At 44.4% G+C, this 17,270-nt stretch overlaps 1 protein-coding gene across 1 annotated transcript in view; it reads left to right on the top strand.

The window, feature by feature from the left end:
- NDUFA6 (NADH:ubiquinone oxidoreductase subunit A6) overlaps positions 1–16,935 on the top strand; it is a 102,313-nt gene extending 85,378 nt beyond the window's left edge. The window contains exon 3 of the mRNA XM_077277894.1: positions 16,709–16,935. Within this exon, the coding sequence (XP_077134009.1) occupies positions 16,709–16,840 (132 nt within the window). The 3' untranslated portion in view covers positions 16,841–16,935. The remainder of the gene's footprint in view (positions 1–16,708) is intronic.
- The last annotated feature ends 335 nt before the right edge of the window (positions 16,936–17,270 follow it).

The raw sequence follows: 17,270 nt of genomic DNA, 5'->3' as shown, positions 1-17,270 counted from the left end.
GCGTTATGCATGGCGGCAAAAAAACACAGCATTCCAAGAAAAACACTTGCTACCCACAGTAAAATTTGGTGGCGGTTCCATCATGCTTTGGGGCTGTGTGGCCAATGCCGGCACCGGGAATCTTGTTAAAGTTGAGGGACGCATGGATTCCTCTCAGTATCGGCAGATTCTTGACAATCATGTTCATGAATCAGTGACAAAGTTGAAGTTACACAGGGGATGGATCTTTCAGCAAGACAATGATCCAAAACACCGCTCCAAATCTACTCAGGCATTCATGCAGAGGAACAATTACACTGTTCTGGAATGGCCATCCCAGTCCTCAGACCTGAATATCATTGAACATCTGTGGGATCATTTGAAGAGGGCTGTCCATGCTCGGCGACCATCAAACTTTACTGAACTGGAATTGTTTTGTAAAGAGGAATGGTCAAAAATACCTTCATCCAGGATCCAGGATCTCATTAAAAGCTACAGGAAGCGACTAGAGGCTGTTATTTTTGCAAAAGGAGGATCTACTAAATATTAATGTCACTTTTCTGGTGAGGTGCCCATACTTATGCACATGTCAAATTTTGTTTGAATGCAGATTGCACATTTTCTGTTAGTACAATAAACCTCATTTCAAGGCAGAAACATTACTGTGTCCAACAGTTATTAGATATATGAAACTGAAATAGCTGTTGCAAAAAAACCAATTTTTATAAAACATTAAGCTTAAGATTAATAGGGGTGCCCAAACTTTTTCATATAACTGTACTATATAAAAGAGGAGATGACACATAGGTATATAGAGGAGATGACATACAGCAGATATATACTAAATACAGAGGAGATGACATACAGGTATATACTATATATAGGAGGAGATGACATACAGGTATATAGTATACACAGAAGAGATGACATACAGGTATATACAGGAGGAGATGACACATAGGTATATACAATATACAGGAGGAGATGACATACAGCAGGTATATACTATTTATAGGGGAGATGACATACAGGTATATACTATATACAGGAGATGACATACAGGTGTATACTAATATATAAGGGAGATGACAAACATGTATATACTGAGGGGAAAATGAGAGGTGTGAGGTGAAAATGAAAAGGTGTGAGTGCAAAATGAGAGGAGTGAGGGAAAATAGTGGAGTGATAGGAAAATGACAGATGTGAGGTCGAAATGACAAGTGTTAGGGGGAAAATAAGAGGAGTGAGGAGGAAAATGAGAGTTGTGATGGGAAAATAAGAGAAGTGAGGTGCTATACTAGATGTTGGCCCGATTCTAACGCATCGGGTATTCTAGAATATGTATGTATGTATATAGCAGCCACATAGTATATAGCACAGGCTGTGCTGGGTGCGGGCGGCTGTGCTGGGTGCGGGCGGCTGTGCTGGGTGCGGGCGGCTGTGCTGGGTGCGGGCGGCTGTGCTGGGTGCGGGCGGCTGTGCTGGCTGTGCTGGGTTCGGTGGCTGTGGGTGGCTGTGCTGGGTTCGGTGGCTGTGGGTGGCTGTGCTGGGTTCGGTGGCTGTGGGTGCGGCGGCTGTGGACGGCTGTGCTGGGTGCGGCGGCTGTGCGTGGCTGTGGGCGGCTGTGCGTGGCTGTGCTGGGTGCGGCGGCTGTGGGTGGCTGTGCTGGGTGCGGCGGCTGTGGGTGGCTGTGCTGGGTGCGGCGGCTGTGGGTGGCTGTGCTGGGTGCGGCGGCTGTGGGTGGCTGTGCTGGGTGCGGCGGCTGTGGACGGCTGTGCTGGGTGCGGTGGCTGTGCTGGGTGCGTCCGCTGTGGACGGCTGTGCTGGGTGCGGAACATGGTCTGATCATACCACAGCTTCGGGGCAGAGGAGGAAGCAAAAGAGAATATACAGACAGGACAGCATGGGGCCACATCTGATTATTTTTTTGAGGTAAAACATTGCTTAAACTGTCGTGAAATTTTTTTGCCTCCAAAAGGAATTCACTGTGATCCCATGCTGTAATGTCTGTACTCTTTTGCTTCCTCCCCTGGTCAGAAGATGTTAAACGATCAAACCATGTTCCTGTATGGTCAGACACAGCAATTACACAGTGCACAGCAGGGGGCACATTTATAAGATTATCTCCACACAGGAACATTTTATTTAAACACATCCAATTGTGGAAATGATTATTATTCCAAGATCTATTAATTAACATGTACTTTGTTCGTGGGAAAACCCCTTTAAATAAGCATTGTTTCAATATCCAGAGAGAATTTTATGAAGCAGGGTGTCAAGACATTTTACTTGTCATCATGCATCTGGTCCCCAAAAGTTCAAATCTATTTTATGTATTTCCTAGGATGTGATTTTATAGGGGATTTCTGGGACTATTAGTTTTTTTTTTCTTAGGGGGTCTTAAAAACTTACAGGCAGGTAGTGTCGTTATGTGAGGCTACGTGAGCGCTGCTGATGGGGACCTACATTTCATTGATGGTATCATGAATTTACTGATGCACTGCTCTATATTGAAAAAGAAAATTCTACCATCACTTTGTGCCCTTGGTAGACATGCAGTTTGCCAACATAACAATGATCTAAAACACACATCTAAGGCAACTGTTGCTTTTCTAAAGAAGAACAGGATGAAAGTGAATCAGGTCAATGTATATCTCGTGATCTGAACCTAGTCGAACACCTCTCGGGAGTCCTGAGGAGACAAGTTGTCATCACTCTCCATCCAGACTCTAAAAGAGGTACCATATTTTTTGGACTATAAGACGCACCGGACCATAAGACGCACCCCAAATTTGGGGTGAAAATTGCAGAAAAAGAGACTTTTTATAAGATGGAGGCCCGTCTCATTGTCCGAATTTAAGGTATCTTACCTGAGGGCTGGATGTGGCTGAGCAGGGTCACAGAACGCATGGTGGCAGCAGAGGTGTGGTGATGCTGAGGCGCGTTGGGTGGTACGGCGTGCACCTGAGCAGGGTCCCTTCCTGCTTAGGTGAGCCTCGCCGCGGCCTTGTGTCCATTGGGGGGGTTAAGGCAGTGGTGTGGTGGCGGCAGAGTGAGGTGACGCCACGGCCCGGTATCCATGGCGAGCAGCAGAGCCGGGTTAATCACCGGTTTCTCGGTGGCAGCGGCCATCTTCCTGAGGCTGCGCGTGTGCAGATTGAGTGCTCTGCTTCCCGGGGCTTCAGGAAAGCAGCGCGGGAAGCACTGCATGTTCAGATGGAGATCGCGGCAGCCATTTTCCATTCTTCATTCTGTAATGCTGTAGATAAGCCGCCGATGTATCCTGAAAGATGTGAAATAAAGGTTAGATTATACTCACCCAGGGGCGGTCCGGGTCCGATGGGCGTCGCGGTCCGGTCTGGAGCCTCCCATCTTCATAGGATGACGTCCTCTTCTTGTCTTCACGCTCCGGCGCAGGCGTACTTTGTCTGCTCTGTTGAGGGCAGAGCAAGTACTGCAGGTGCCGGGAAAGGTCAGAGAGGCCCGGCGCCTGCGCGCTGCAGTAGAATTCTGTAGATAAACCCCTGATGCCGGTGGGCTTAGCTCACCTTTGATTTTTTGGGTGACAGGTTCCCTTTAAGGGACCTTATTTCCTCATTGCCGTTTTATATTCAAAGATACAATCTGGCTTTGGGACTTGTGTTGTGGTACCTCAGACAGTGACATCCCTCTTGTCATTATACTTAACCACCAGCATGTTATTTCTGCATTGGGCTTTCCTTTTGCCATTTCTCAGCATTTGCCCAACTAGCGGCTTAAGGAGTCCTCTCTGATTTCTTTGCACGGTGCAACATGCAACTGTACCTCAGACAGAGAGGGTCTGGAAGAGCAGAAGGCTCCGTTCCCAGCTGGGCTGAGCTGCGGTGAGATCCCCGCTAACACCGTGAGCGCAAAGGTGACATTGTGAGCGCTCAAGGTGCTAGTGGGGATCTCGCCGTAGTTCAGCCTGGCTGGGAACGGAGCCTCAGTGACCGGGGGTAAACTCTATGATGTCACCCCTGGTCACTCACGAGCAGCTTATTCACCAGTGGTTCTCAGCCTGGACGGTTGCATCTTGGCACTGTCCAGGTTGAAAACTAATAATCCCCCAGACATGGATTACGGCATGGGACAGAGGGACTGACAGGTGAGGGATATTGTTGGTTTTTATTTTTGTTTTATCACAGGAGAAAGAGGGCTTCGGTGGAATAGGCATTAGGTGAGTATAACTGTTTGTTATTTTTAAATAAAAATGGAAAAGTGTGTTTTGTTTTATTTCTAATAAAATACTTTATTCTGGCTGTCTTTATTTACCATATAACTATAGGATTAGTAATGGATAGGTGTCTTATAGATGCTTCTCCATTACTAAGCCGTGGGCTGATAATACAAAGGTGACATCAACCCCCACAAATATGAACCCCACTTTTCACAGCTGCAGGGCAAGTTGGGAAGAGTCGGGCAAAGTGCCAGAATTGGCGCATCTAATAGATGTGTCTTTTCTGGGCAGCTGCGGGCTGCTATTTTTAGGCTGGGGGGGTCAATATCCATGGCCCCTTACCAGTCTGAGAATACCAGCCCTCAGCTGTGAGCTTTAGCAAGGCTGGTTGTCAAAAATGGGGGGGACCCCACGCCGTTTTTTGTAATCATTTTATTTATTTAAAAAAAACAAACGCGTGGGGACCCCTCTATTCTTGATCACCATCCTTGTGAAGCTGACAGCTGAGGGTTGCCTTGCTGGTTATAGAAATTACAGAGGAATGCACGCAGTTTTATTCATTTATTTATAGCGCAGGCAGGCGTCTGATGAATACTCCCATCAGCCGCTCCTGCTGTCACTGTTATTAGTGGCAGCAGGGGTAGGCTGATGGGAGTAATGGTCCTATTAGCCACCGCCTGCTGTCTATTTTATCACCTAAATATAACTCCTCATTCTCCCCTGCTCGCGCCGATCGCTGGCAGAGCAAGGGAGAATGATGAGAGCTGTGTTCAGCACCCGGCGCTGGGGAACAGCGCTTACTGTAACACTTCTTCCCCAGCGCCCATCCGTGTGGTACTGATGCGGCATCGGTACCTGAAATATCAGGACGTGTGAAAGAGGCCTTATAGCGGCTTTTTATGTTTGGCTGCTGTCACACACTCAGATGCTTTTTATTGCAAAAAAATATTTTTTGCATCACCACATTTTGAGAGCTATAACTTTTCCATATTTTCCTATCGCCACAGCACCCACTACGAGAGAGGGGATCCGCCCAACATCAGGACAGGAACCTACAGGTTAAAAAGGGGCGGTCCCCCTCGCCTCTCCAGTTTGGGTTCCTGTCTGGCACGGGAACCTGCAGGTTGAAGGCTCACCCAGGTCCATCTAGCCTCTGCGCGGTCTCTGCGGGGACGGCAGAGATGGGGGCACTGGAAGCAGCGTTGGGGGTGTACTGCTCGCAGACCTCCCCTCGTCTGACCATATGGATGACGTGATCCCAGGGGCCGGGGAATGCCGCCTTGAGTAACGTGAGTGCGGCACTACTCAGCGCGTTCGTCCGGAGAAGATAAGGATCGTGACCCAGAAGTAGTTGCAGTACTTCCAGGGGAGGCCGGGAGGAGGCGCCCGACAGTTTTCTTTAAAACAGAGCTGCAGCAGGTGAGCGGTGTGCAGCAAGATGTCCTCTGTGGGGGACGCAGAGCACCTTCAGGCAGAGGTGCCTGAACAGCACAGAAAGAGCGGTAGTAGCCGTTCAAGGAGCAGCAGCGCTGTGGTACGGGGGCGGCAGAGTTCAAACACCCCGACGTCACGTGGCAATTCACCTCCTCCGGCACCGGTACTCCTTTGATCAGCCTTGGGTGAGTGTATGATCTTCACCTGGTAGCTGATGTGTTCCGTTTTTTCTTGTGCTTTGTTTTAGGCTAAAAAAACAGCAAAAACTAAACATAAGCAGTGTGCATTATGCACAGTACCCTTGCCAGACAGCTATGTCAAAAAGCTGTGTCAAGCGTGTATATGTCGTACCTTAGAGGAAGAAGCTCCTCTCTGTACATCGAATTTAAGAGCAGTTATCAGGGAAGAAATCAAATGTTCTCTTAAAAGCAGACGGCATTAGAAACCTAGTATGGACTTATTATCTGAATCCAGCCCATCTCTATAGGAGGGTGAATGTTTAGACACTTCATCGGCATCCTCCTCGGATGAGGAAGGGAGACCATGCTTTTCTGTAGAGAATATGGATACGTTAGTAAAGGCAGTCCACCCAAGATATCATGTTTGCAGGATTGTCAGAAAAGTCGCAAATACTTTCCCGTGGTAGACATAGTTAAAGATCTGGTTAGACGTGAATGGGATAAACAGGATAAGGGGGTTTTTACCATCATCCCTTTGATGAGCTTTTATCTCAGTGGGTTAAAGTCCCTAAAGTAGACGCAGCGGTAGCTTCTACATCAAAATCAGCCACTCTACCACTGGAAGATGTAGGCCCTCTTAAGGACCCTTCTGACAGGAAAGCAGACATGTTCCTTAAGAAGGTATGGGAGTCGTCATCTGGAGCATTTAAGCCTGCGATTGCCAGTACCTGTCTGCCAGATCTATTATGGTCTGGGTAAGTCAGCTGGAGGACCAGCTTAAAGCTAAGGTTCCTAGAGACAAACTGTTAGACTCTCTATCTCAGATTCGTGAGGGGGTAGCCTACCTGGCGGATGCATCGGTAGACTCTTTGAAGTTAGCAGCCAGATCGGCAGGTCTATCGAATGCTGCCCGACGTGCGCTCTGGCTAAAGACCTGGAAAGGTGATGCTCAAGCTAGAGCAAGATTGTGTACTATTCCATTCAGGGGTGAGTGCTTATTTGGCCCGGTGCTGGATGATATCCTTGCGAAGGCAGAGGATAGGAAAAAAAGGATTTCCTAAGGTATTCAATCCTACTTTCAGAAATGCCTTCAGAAGACGAATGCCTTTCCAGAGACCTCCTTCAGATCGGGACTGGGAACCAACGGAGCCAAAGAAAAGAGGTGCATACTTCGGGGGCTCTTCATCATCATCAAGACGCAGGTGCAACTATAGATAGGACTGATCTCCCAGTAGGGGGTAGATTAAGATATTTCTTTAACCAGTGGGCCAAAATAACATCTAGTTGTTGGATCTTGGGTATAGTTGCATCAGGGTTAAAACTAGAGTTTGAGAAGATGCCCCCCCCCCCCCCCCCAATCATTGTTTTGACTACCCTTGACTCTTCGGACCAACAGCAGGCATTAGAAATAGAAATTCAGTAGTTGAGAAAGAAGCAAGTTATTGTAGAAGTTCCAAAAGATCAAGAGAAAGAGGGGTTTTACTCCCCGTTGTTTTTGATTTCTAAGCCTGATGGGTCCTTTAGGACCATCATAAATTTACGGAAATTAAATAAATTCCTACAATATCATGCCTTTAAGATGGAGTCCATTAAGTCAACAGCTAAACTTCTATTTCCCAGGTGTTACATGTCTGTGTTGGATCTAAAAGATGCATACTATCATCTTCCCATTTACAGGGATCACCAGCAGTTCCTCAGGATGGTGGTGCGGCTAAACACTCAGGTTAGGCATTTTCAATTTACAGCAATGCCTTTTGGCCTGTCCATGGCCCCGAGGGTATTTACTAAAATAATTGCAGAAGTAATGGCTCATGTTAGAGAAAAGGATACCCTTGTTGTACTCGGATGATTTCCTGATTATTGGAAATTCGGTGGTCCAATGTAAGGCCCGCTTAAACTGTATGATATAATCTCTGCAGGACCTTGGTTGTTTAATCAACCTAAAGAAGTCAAAACTAGAACCCTCAACGTGTCAAGTTTTTTTCGGTATTCTTCAAAATTCGGAGAATCAGTCATGTTTTCTGCCAGAAGACAAAAAACAAAGGATTATTCATAAAGTCAGGGTAGTGAGGAAAAAATCCAAATCTAACATTAAGAGACGAAATGTACCTGTTGGGGTCATTGACATCATGCATACCGGCCGTTCAATGGGCTCAATCCCACACTCCGATACTGCAATCCGAAATTCTCGAGGCAGAAAGAAAGCTTCAAGGTCGACTAAGTGGAAAACTCAGGCTATCAACTGTTGCTCTCTACGACCTAAAGTGGTGGCTGGACATGAACCATTTGTCAAAGGGGGTTCAATGGGGAATCATTCCAGACAATGTAGTCACGACCGATGCTAGCCCATTTGGTTGGGGAGCTCACATGGGGGATGTTCTTGCCCAAGGGCAGTGGTCAATCCTAGAATCCCAAAATTCCTCAAATCTGAAAGAACTCGCAGCAGTCAGATATGCGCTCCTTCAATTGCTACCGTACCTGCGGGGTTCACATGTACAGGTACAGACCGACAATATGACAGTAGTGGCCTACCTCAACCATCAAGGAGGGACAAGATCACAATATCTAATGTCTACCACTGCAGAGATTCTCATCTTAGCCGAGACTCACTTCCTTTCCCTTTCAGCAGTTCACATAAAAGGGGAACTCAATGTGGAAGCAGACTATCTCAGCCGTCATTGCCTATGCCAGGGGGAATGGTCTCTGGACCATCAAATATTCAGACAAATAGTCAGGCTCTGGGGGTTGCCAGTTATAGATCTGTTTGCTACAAGGAAAAACAGACAGGTCAGGGAGTTTGCATCGATTAAAGTAGCAGACAGGCCATGCATAGTAGACTCCCTTCAGATCCGTTGGGATTTTCTGCTAGCATACGCGTTTTCCCCAATGTGCTTGATTCCTCTAGTTCTCAAGAAGATCAGGGAGGAGAAGGCGAGAGTAATTCCAATTGCCCCCTTCTGGCCCAGGAGGCCATGTTTTCTCTACTCAGAGCGATGTTAGTAATCGATCCTTGGGTGTTACCTGTGAGTTCGGGGCTTCTTTCTCAAGGTCCATTTTGTCATCCCAATATGGAGAGTCTTCATTTCATTTGACGGCGTGGAACTTGAGAGGGAGATATTAAAACGGAGAGGTTTTTCAGAGGCCTTAATATCTACCTTTTTAAAATAGCCGAAAGGAGGTTACGGCAAAAATTTACTCTAAGGTCTGAAAAAAATATCTTGCATTTCATCAGCAGCCTCTGACAGACCATGTTCCAATTCCGGCTATTCTGGAATTCTTGCAGAAAGGCCGAGAATTGGGTTTGGCAGTTAATACTCTTAGGGTTCAAGTGTCAGCTTTAGAAGCCCTATATAATAGCAATGTGGTGGGAAATAGATGGATTTCTAGGTTTATTAAACCTACTGAGCATAGTAACCCAGTTCATATTGCTAGATTACCGCCATGGGATCTAAACTTAAGGTACCTTCACACTAAGCGACTTTGCAGCGAGAACGACGACGATCCGTGACATTGCAGCGTCCTGGATAGCGATCTCGTTGTGTTTGACACGCAGCAGCGATCTGGATCCCGCTGTGATATCGCTGGTCGGAGCTAGAAGTCCAGAACTTTATTTCCTCGTCAGATCACCCGCTGTCATCGCTGGATCGTCGTGTGTGACGCCGATCCAGCGATGTGTTCACTTGTAACCAGGGTAAATATCGGGTTACTAAGCGCAGGGCCGCGCTTAGTAACCCGATATTTACCCTGGTTACCATTGTAAAAGTAAAAAAAAAAAAAAAAAAAAAACACTACATACTCACCTTCTGATGTTTGTCACGTCCCCCGGCATCCACAGGGTTACGCGCTGCTGCTCAGAGCTTCCTGCACTGACTGTGTCAGCGCCGGCCATAAAGCAGAGCACAGCGGTGACGTCACCGCTGTGCTCTGCTTTACTGCCGGCGCTGACACATTCAGTGCAGGAAGTTCTCGGCAGCAGCGCGTAACCCTGTGGATGCCGGGGGACGTGACAAACATCAGAAGGTGAGTATGTAGTGTTTTTTTTTTTTTTTACTTTTACAATGGTAACCAGGGTAAATATCGGGTTACTAAGCGCGGCCCTGCACTTAGTAACCCGATGTTTACCCTGGTTACCTGGGTGCTGCAGGGGGACTTCGACATCGTTGAAGACGGTTTCAACGATGCCGAAGTCGTTCCCCTGATCGTTGGTGGCTGGAGAGAGCTGTCTGTGTGACAGCTCCCCAGCGACCACACAACGACTTACCAACGATCACGGCCAGGTCGTATCGCTGGTCGTGATCGTTGGTAAGTCTTTTAGTGTAACGGTACCTTTAGTGTTAGATCCGTTAACACAATCCCCTTTCGAACCATTAGATTCTGCCTCAATTAAGATTTTAACCCTAAAGACAGCTCTTCTGTAAAGGTATCGTTACACTAAAAGACTTACCAATGATCACGACCAGCGATACGACCTGGCTGTGATCGTTGGTAAGTCGTTGTGTGGTCGCTGGGGAGCTGTCACACAGACAGCTCTCTCCAGCAACCAACGATCAGAGGAACGACTTCGGCATCGTTGAAACTGTCTTCAACGATGCCGAAGTCCCCCTGCAGCACCCGGATAACTAGGGTAAATATCGGGTTACTAAGCGCAGGGCTGCGCTTAGCAACCCGATATTTACCCTGGTTACCATTGTAAAAGTTAAAAAAAAAAAAAAACAGTACATTCTCACCTTCTGATGTCACCACTGTGCTCTGCTTTATGGCCGGCGCTGACAGTCAGTGCAGGAAGTTCTCGGCAGCAGCGCGTAACCCTGTGGACGCCGGGGGACGTGACAGACATCAGAAGGTGAGTATGTAGTGTGTTTGTTTTTTTTTACTTTTACAATGGTAACCAGGGTAAATATCGGGTTACTAAGCGCGGCCCTGCGCTTAGTAACCCGATATTTACCCTGGTTACAAGTGAACACATCGCTGGATCGGCGTCACACACGACGATCCAGCGATGACAGCGGGTGATCTGACGAGGAAATAAAGTTCTGGACTTCTAGCTCCGACCAGCGATATCACAGCGGGATCCAGATCGCTGCTGCGTGTCAAACACAACGAGATCGCTATCCAGGACGCTGCAACGTCACTGATCATCGTCGTTCTCGCTGCAAAGTCGCAGTGTGAAGGTACCTTTAGCCTTAACTTCTGCTAGACGGATTAGTGATATCCAAGCATTATCAATAGATCCTCCCTATCTAATGGTCTTTCAGGATAAGATTGTTTTGAAACCAGATCCAGCTTACTTACCAAAGGTAGCTTCTAGGTTTCATTGGAGTCAGGAGATATATTTGCCATCCTTTTTCGATAATCCAATCACAGCGGAAGAGCAGAAATGGCACACTCTAGATGTTAAAAGGGCAGTATTAGAGTATTTAAATAGAACACAAAGCTGGAGGCAGAGTAGAGCTCTGTTTGTTTCTTTCCAGAGTCAAAAGAAAGGTTCGAGTGTAACAGAGGGTGTATCGCCAGATGGATCAGGGATGCGATATGTCTTGCCTATTCCGCCAAAGGGGAAACACCACCAAAAGGCATCAAGGCCCATTCCACTCAAGCTATGGCCTCATCCTGGGCAGAGAAGGCGGATGTTCCCATTGATGTGATATGTAAGGCAGCAACGTGGTCATCTCCTTCCACCTTTTTTAAACACTATCGCCTTGATCCAAAAGCCAATTCCAGCCTAAACTTTGGGCGTTCAGTACTTAGTGCTGTAATCCCTCCTAGATAAATAGTCTCTGAAAGTCTCTCGTAGTGGGTGCTGTCGTGGCGATAGGAAAACCGGTTTTTACTTACCGATAACAGGATTTTACAGAGTCCACGACCGCACCCCCACATTCCCCTCGTAGTTATTCACAAGTTTTCTGCACTCTTTGGAAGGTGTGCTGTTCAGTTTTCACTCTATAGAGGTGATGGTATTTAGTGTTTTTTAACAAATGATGATCATGTACTAATGCGATGCATTGGCGGTATCCCTTGTACTCTGGAACACAAACTGGAGATGCGAGGGGGACCGCCCCTTTTTAACCTGTAGGTTCCTGTCCTGATGGTGGGCGGATCCCCTTTCTTGTAGTGGGTGCTGTCGTGGACTCTGTAAAATCCTATTACCGGTAAGTAAAAACAGGTTTTTGTCCGACCGTCATGTGACGGCTTGTTTTTTGCGGGACGAGTTTATTGGTACCATTTTCGGGCACATGACATTTTTTGATCGCTTTCTACTCTGATTTTTGGGAGGCAGAATGAACAAAAACAGCAATTCAGGAATCTCCTTTGGGGGATGCTGGTGGTTGGCAGTTTATGCCGTTCCGTGTGTGGTAAAATTGATAAGGCAGTTTTATTCTTTGGGTCAGAACGATTACATCGATACCCCATTTATATTTTTTTATGTTTTTGGCGCTTTTACACAATAAAAACTATTTTATGGAAAAAATTAATAATTTTTGCGTAGCTGTATTCTGACAGCTATACATTTATTTTTGCGCTGATGGAGCTGAAAGGCGTTTTTTTTTTGCGGGACAAGATGACTTTTTCAGCGGTACCATGTTTTATTTATATCCGTCTTTTTGATCACGTGTTATTCCACTTTTTGTTCAGCGATATGATGATAAAGCGTTGTTTTTTGCCTTGTTTTTATTATTTTTTTTATGGTGATCACTAAAGGGGTTAACTAGTGGGACAGTTTTATAGGTCCGGTCGTTGCGGACGTGGAGATACCAAATGTGTACTTTTATTGTTTATATTTTTTTCATAGAATATATTTAGATTTTTTTTTTTGTTTCTTTAATATTTTTGAAATGATTTAAAATTATTTTGTTTTACTTTTTTCTAACTTTTTAACTTTGTCCCACTATGGGACAATCATTTGTTGAAGGCTGGTCGCTTCTATAGCATGGAGATCAGCAAGTTTCCTAGCTCTGGTGACCCGGGTGTCATCATGACGACATCGGGTCACCATGGCAACGATCGGGAACCCGCGTCATGCCGCGAGGTCTCCAATCCAAAGGCAGAGGGAGGGGCTGTCAGCCTTCTGCCAGCTTCTGGAATGCTGCGATCGTGTTCGATTGCAGCATTTCGGAGGTTAAAATGCTGGGATCTGTTTGTGACCGCTCTTGGCACCTAGTGCCGGCTGTCAGAATCAGCTGACACCCGGCGGCGATCGCCCGCATACCCTCGATGATGTAATGATCCGTCTCTGGTCAAATAGGCCCAGGGCACATGGACGGATCATTACATCTAATGTCAGAAAGGGGTTAATGACCTTGTGGATGGGATTGAGAGTAAAGTGTCAGTCTTTGCTGACGACTCCAAACTATGTAGGATATTAAAATCTGACCTTGACATTACAATATTGCAAAATGATCTGAATAAGATGACTGAATGGGCAAACACTTGGCATATGAGGTTTAATGTAAAGTAATGCACCTAGGATGGAGTAATCCTATTGCTGTATATACATTAAATGGGAGTACACTCAGGACTACAGAACAGGAGAAGGACTTGGGTATTCGGGTTACAAATAATCTGAGCAGCAGTACTCCATGTCAAGCAGCAGCTGCAAAAGCAAACAAGATTTTAGGATGTATAAAAACAGAAAATCCTGCGATCCCAACGTATTATTACCCCTTTATAAATCATTGATGAGGCCACATGTACTATACGGGATCCAGTTTTGGGCTCCATATTTTAAAAAGGATATTCAATAGTTAGAATCAATTCAAAGGCGGGCAACTAGATTTTTACAAGAAATGGAGGCCACTCATATGATGAAAAGTTGGGCTTGTTTAGCTTAGAAAAAATATGCCTCAGAGGAGATGTCATTTACATGTATAAATATATGTGTAGCAATCCAAAAATAAGAAAAAAAGCAGCAACACGCCGTTTACCGTGTCATAAAAACCTAAGTCCTTTATTTAAGTAAACTTTTCATGGACAAGGTTAGCGAGGGCATGACGAATGCAGGCAAAAGAACAGGACTATGGCCGTTTCGCATTTAACATGCTTCCACGGGTCCAGATGGACCCGTGGAAACTAGTGATGAGCGAATATACTCGTTACTCGAGATTTCCCGAGCATGCTCTGGTGTCCTACCGAGTATTTGTAAGTGCTCGGAGATTTAGTTTTCATCGCCGCAGCTGAATGATTTACAGCTACTAGCCGGCATAAGTACATATAGGGGTTGCCTGCTTGCTAGGGAATCCCCACATGTAATCAAGCTAATAGATGTAAATCATTCAGCTGCGGCGATGAAAACTAAATCTCCGAGCACTTACAAATACTCGGGAGGACACCCAAGCGTGCTCGGGAAATCTCGAGTAACGAGTATATTCGCTCATCACTAGTTTCCACGGGTCCATCTGGACCCGTGGAAGCATGTTAAATGCGAAACAGCCATAGTCATGTTCTTTTGCCTGCATTCGTCCTGCCCTCATTAACCTTGTCCATGAAAAGTTTTCTTAAATAAAGGACTTAGGTTTTTATGATACGGTAAACGGGTGTTGCTGCTTTTTTTTCTTATTTTTGGATTGCTTCACCTGTGCTTTTTCAAGCAAGCACCTTAATCACCGTGATTTCACCCAGTAATGTATCGCTGACTGAGTCTACCCGCTCCACCAGTAAGTAGACTGTTTCTTAGTGCCATCCTATTTTTTTCTTTTTTTGGTTTATAAATATATGCGTGGCCAGTACAAAACACTGGCACATGACTTATACCTTCCAAAGGCCATACAAAGGACTAGGAGGCACTCGTTACGGGTGGAAGAAAGGAGATTCCGGCAGCTAAATAGGAAAGGATTCTTTACAGTTAGAGCAGTCAGGCTGTGGAATTGTGGCATGCCCTACCACAAATGGTAGTAGTAGTAATGGCAGATACTATAGCAGCTTTTAACCTCTTAGTGACTGGGCCAAATTTTTGAAATCTGACCAGTTTCACTTTGTGGTAATAACTCTGGAATGCTTCATCATATTATTATTATTATTATTATTATTATTATTTATTGTTATAGTGCCATTTATTCCATGGCGCTTTACAAGTGAGGAGGGGTATACATAATAAAAACAAGTACAATAATCTTGAACAATACAAGTCATAATATCCCATTGATTTTTAGATTTTTTTGTGACACATTGTACTTTATGCTAATTGTAAATTTATGTTGATATTTTCTGCATTTATTTATAAAAAAATATAGGAAATGTTACAAAAACTTAAAAAAAATTAGCAATTTTTGAACTTTGATTATCCCTTTTAAGCCAGATAGTCATACCACACAAAAACATTAATAAGATTTCCCTGATATCTGCTTTACATCGGCACCATTTGTAAAATGTTGTTTTATTTTGTAACCATTTTAGAAGGTTTAAAAATGTAGCAATAACTTTTCATTTTTTAAAGTAAGTTTACAAACCTTAATTTTTTTTTAGGGAGCTATTCAGTTTTGAAGCGACTTTGGGGGTCCTATATATTGGAACACCCCCCCCCCCCTAAGTGATACCATTTTAAAAACAACCCCTCAAATATTCAAAATTGCTTTCATGTAGTTTATTAACCCTTCAGGTGCGTTTCAGGAATGCAAAGTGGTATAACAGGAATGCAAACACTATATATTTTTTTTTTTTACCACCTAAATGTTGATAACTTCTGAACAGGTCACTTTATCCAGCAGACTTTAAGGCCATTATTTGGCCATGAATTGCCATGGCCAATATCAGGACCACATGATCAAGATCTCAGGGTGCCAATGAGGTTAACCATCTAGATGCTGTAGTCGTTAGTGATGGCAGCATTTAATAGGTTAAACTATTATAGTCGGTAACAACACTGATCGTGGCTAATTCAGCAAGTTGTCAGCTATAGTATACTGCTGACAGCTGCTGGATTCTCACCCGCCAGGGGGATACTAGTCTCTTATATTGCAGGTCGATCAAAAGACGTATTGTGGTCACAAAGGGGTTTAAAAAGGGCTGGGTGATTTCCTTGATACACATAACATTGTGGGTTGTAGTTATACTAGTGACAAAATGTACAATTGGTGGAGTAAGGCTGATCTTGATTGGGCCTAGGTCTTTTTCAACCTTTGTAACTGAGAGTGGAAATGAGCTGATCCTTTGAAATTCAAATTTGCGAGGTTTGGTGAATTTGTCCTAAAAACTCAATTTGTGACAAATCGCAACAGCAGTTGTAATGGCCATAAAGTGAATATGAACGGAAGATAGTTTTACCTTCACAGGTATTATAGTACAGTGAGGATGTGGGAAGGATGTGTGTCATTAGAGTACAAATACAGAAGAACAAATAGACAATGTCAAAATCACACACACTGGCAAAGCTGCAAATATCCTATCTGTTTTTCCTTATTGACTGAAGCTCTGTATCATACACTACTACTCTCATCACATTACAGTTGTTTTACATATTCCTGACTAGAGTATTTGGTTAATGTTTTAGGGATGGTCTCCTTGTACTGATTGCTGAGGTCTAATGTCCTCACAGTAGCTTAAAATGGCCACTGGTTTACCTGCCTAGTCTTTGTACATAATGTCTGATAATCCCCCTAATTGGCTGCCCTAGGCCATGTGATATAGATGTAGTGCATTATGGGGAACCACTCTTTGATGCTTCATCAGTTTGTGAAATGGCGCCGGCAAATTTTTTTTTCTTTTTTTCACTTTGCAAATTTCATGAATCTACTTGTAAAGTGTTCCAATTCACAAGAACCTGCAAATTTCATTAAATTCTACTCTGTCGATCCACTCATATCTAATTATAAGAAAGGAGATATGTTATGCTTTTATTATTTTTCATTAATATTTATAGATCAGAACTGTAATTTGTTATATAAAGCTAATGTGTTTTTTTCTTTATGCTGTGATTTTTCCTTAGGGTAAGATGGATCTAGAAGAAACCATAAAGGTTTGGAAGCAAAGGACACACATTATGCGATATTTTCATGAGACAAAGAGTGCACTGCCTACTGATTTTCTTTCTAACTTCTATGCTGGCCAGGAACAATGAGTGTTATCACAATTGTTTAATGTTACTCATACAAGACTGTATATTAAATATAAAATTGCGGATTGTAAATAAACAATAAAATGCCTGTATGTTAATTGTGTTTGTGCACGTGTATATGTGTGTAAAGAGAACCCCAAAGTTAAGACCCCCTGATTTTTAGACAGCATTTTATTTCACACTGTCCACTTAATACAATTGCCTAATATGAATGTTTAAATGTAGTTGTCCCACCGCGTTCTTCGATTCCATGTGATACCAGATTAATGCTTTGGTGCATTCTGCTATCTTGACTTGCGGAATGTTGACCCACAGATATGTAAAATTGTGCACGGAAAGCATGTTTTTGCAATCCACCTAAAAATATTAGAAGGCCCAATATTCTTTCTTTGGTATACTGCTAAATAGAACACCCAATCCTGTCAACAGAAGA

This window comes from Ranitomeya variabilis, chromosome 8 (assembly GCF_051348905.1).
Source record: "Ranitomeya variabilis isolate aRanVar5 chromosome 8, aRanVar5.hap1, whole genome shotgun sequence".
In the NCBI taxonomy this organism is placed as follows: Eukaryota; Metazoa; Chordata; class Amphibia; order Anura; family Dendrobatidae; genus Ranitomeya; species Ranitomeya variabilis.
The sequence above is the reverse complement of the archived record's forward strand: the minus strand, read 5'-3'. Positions and strand labels throughout refer to the sequence as shown.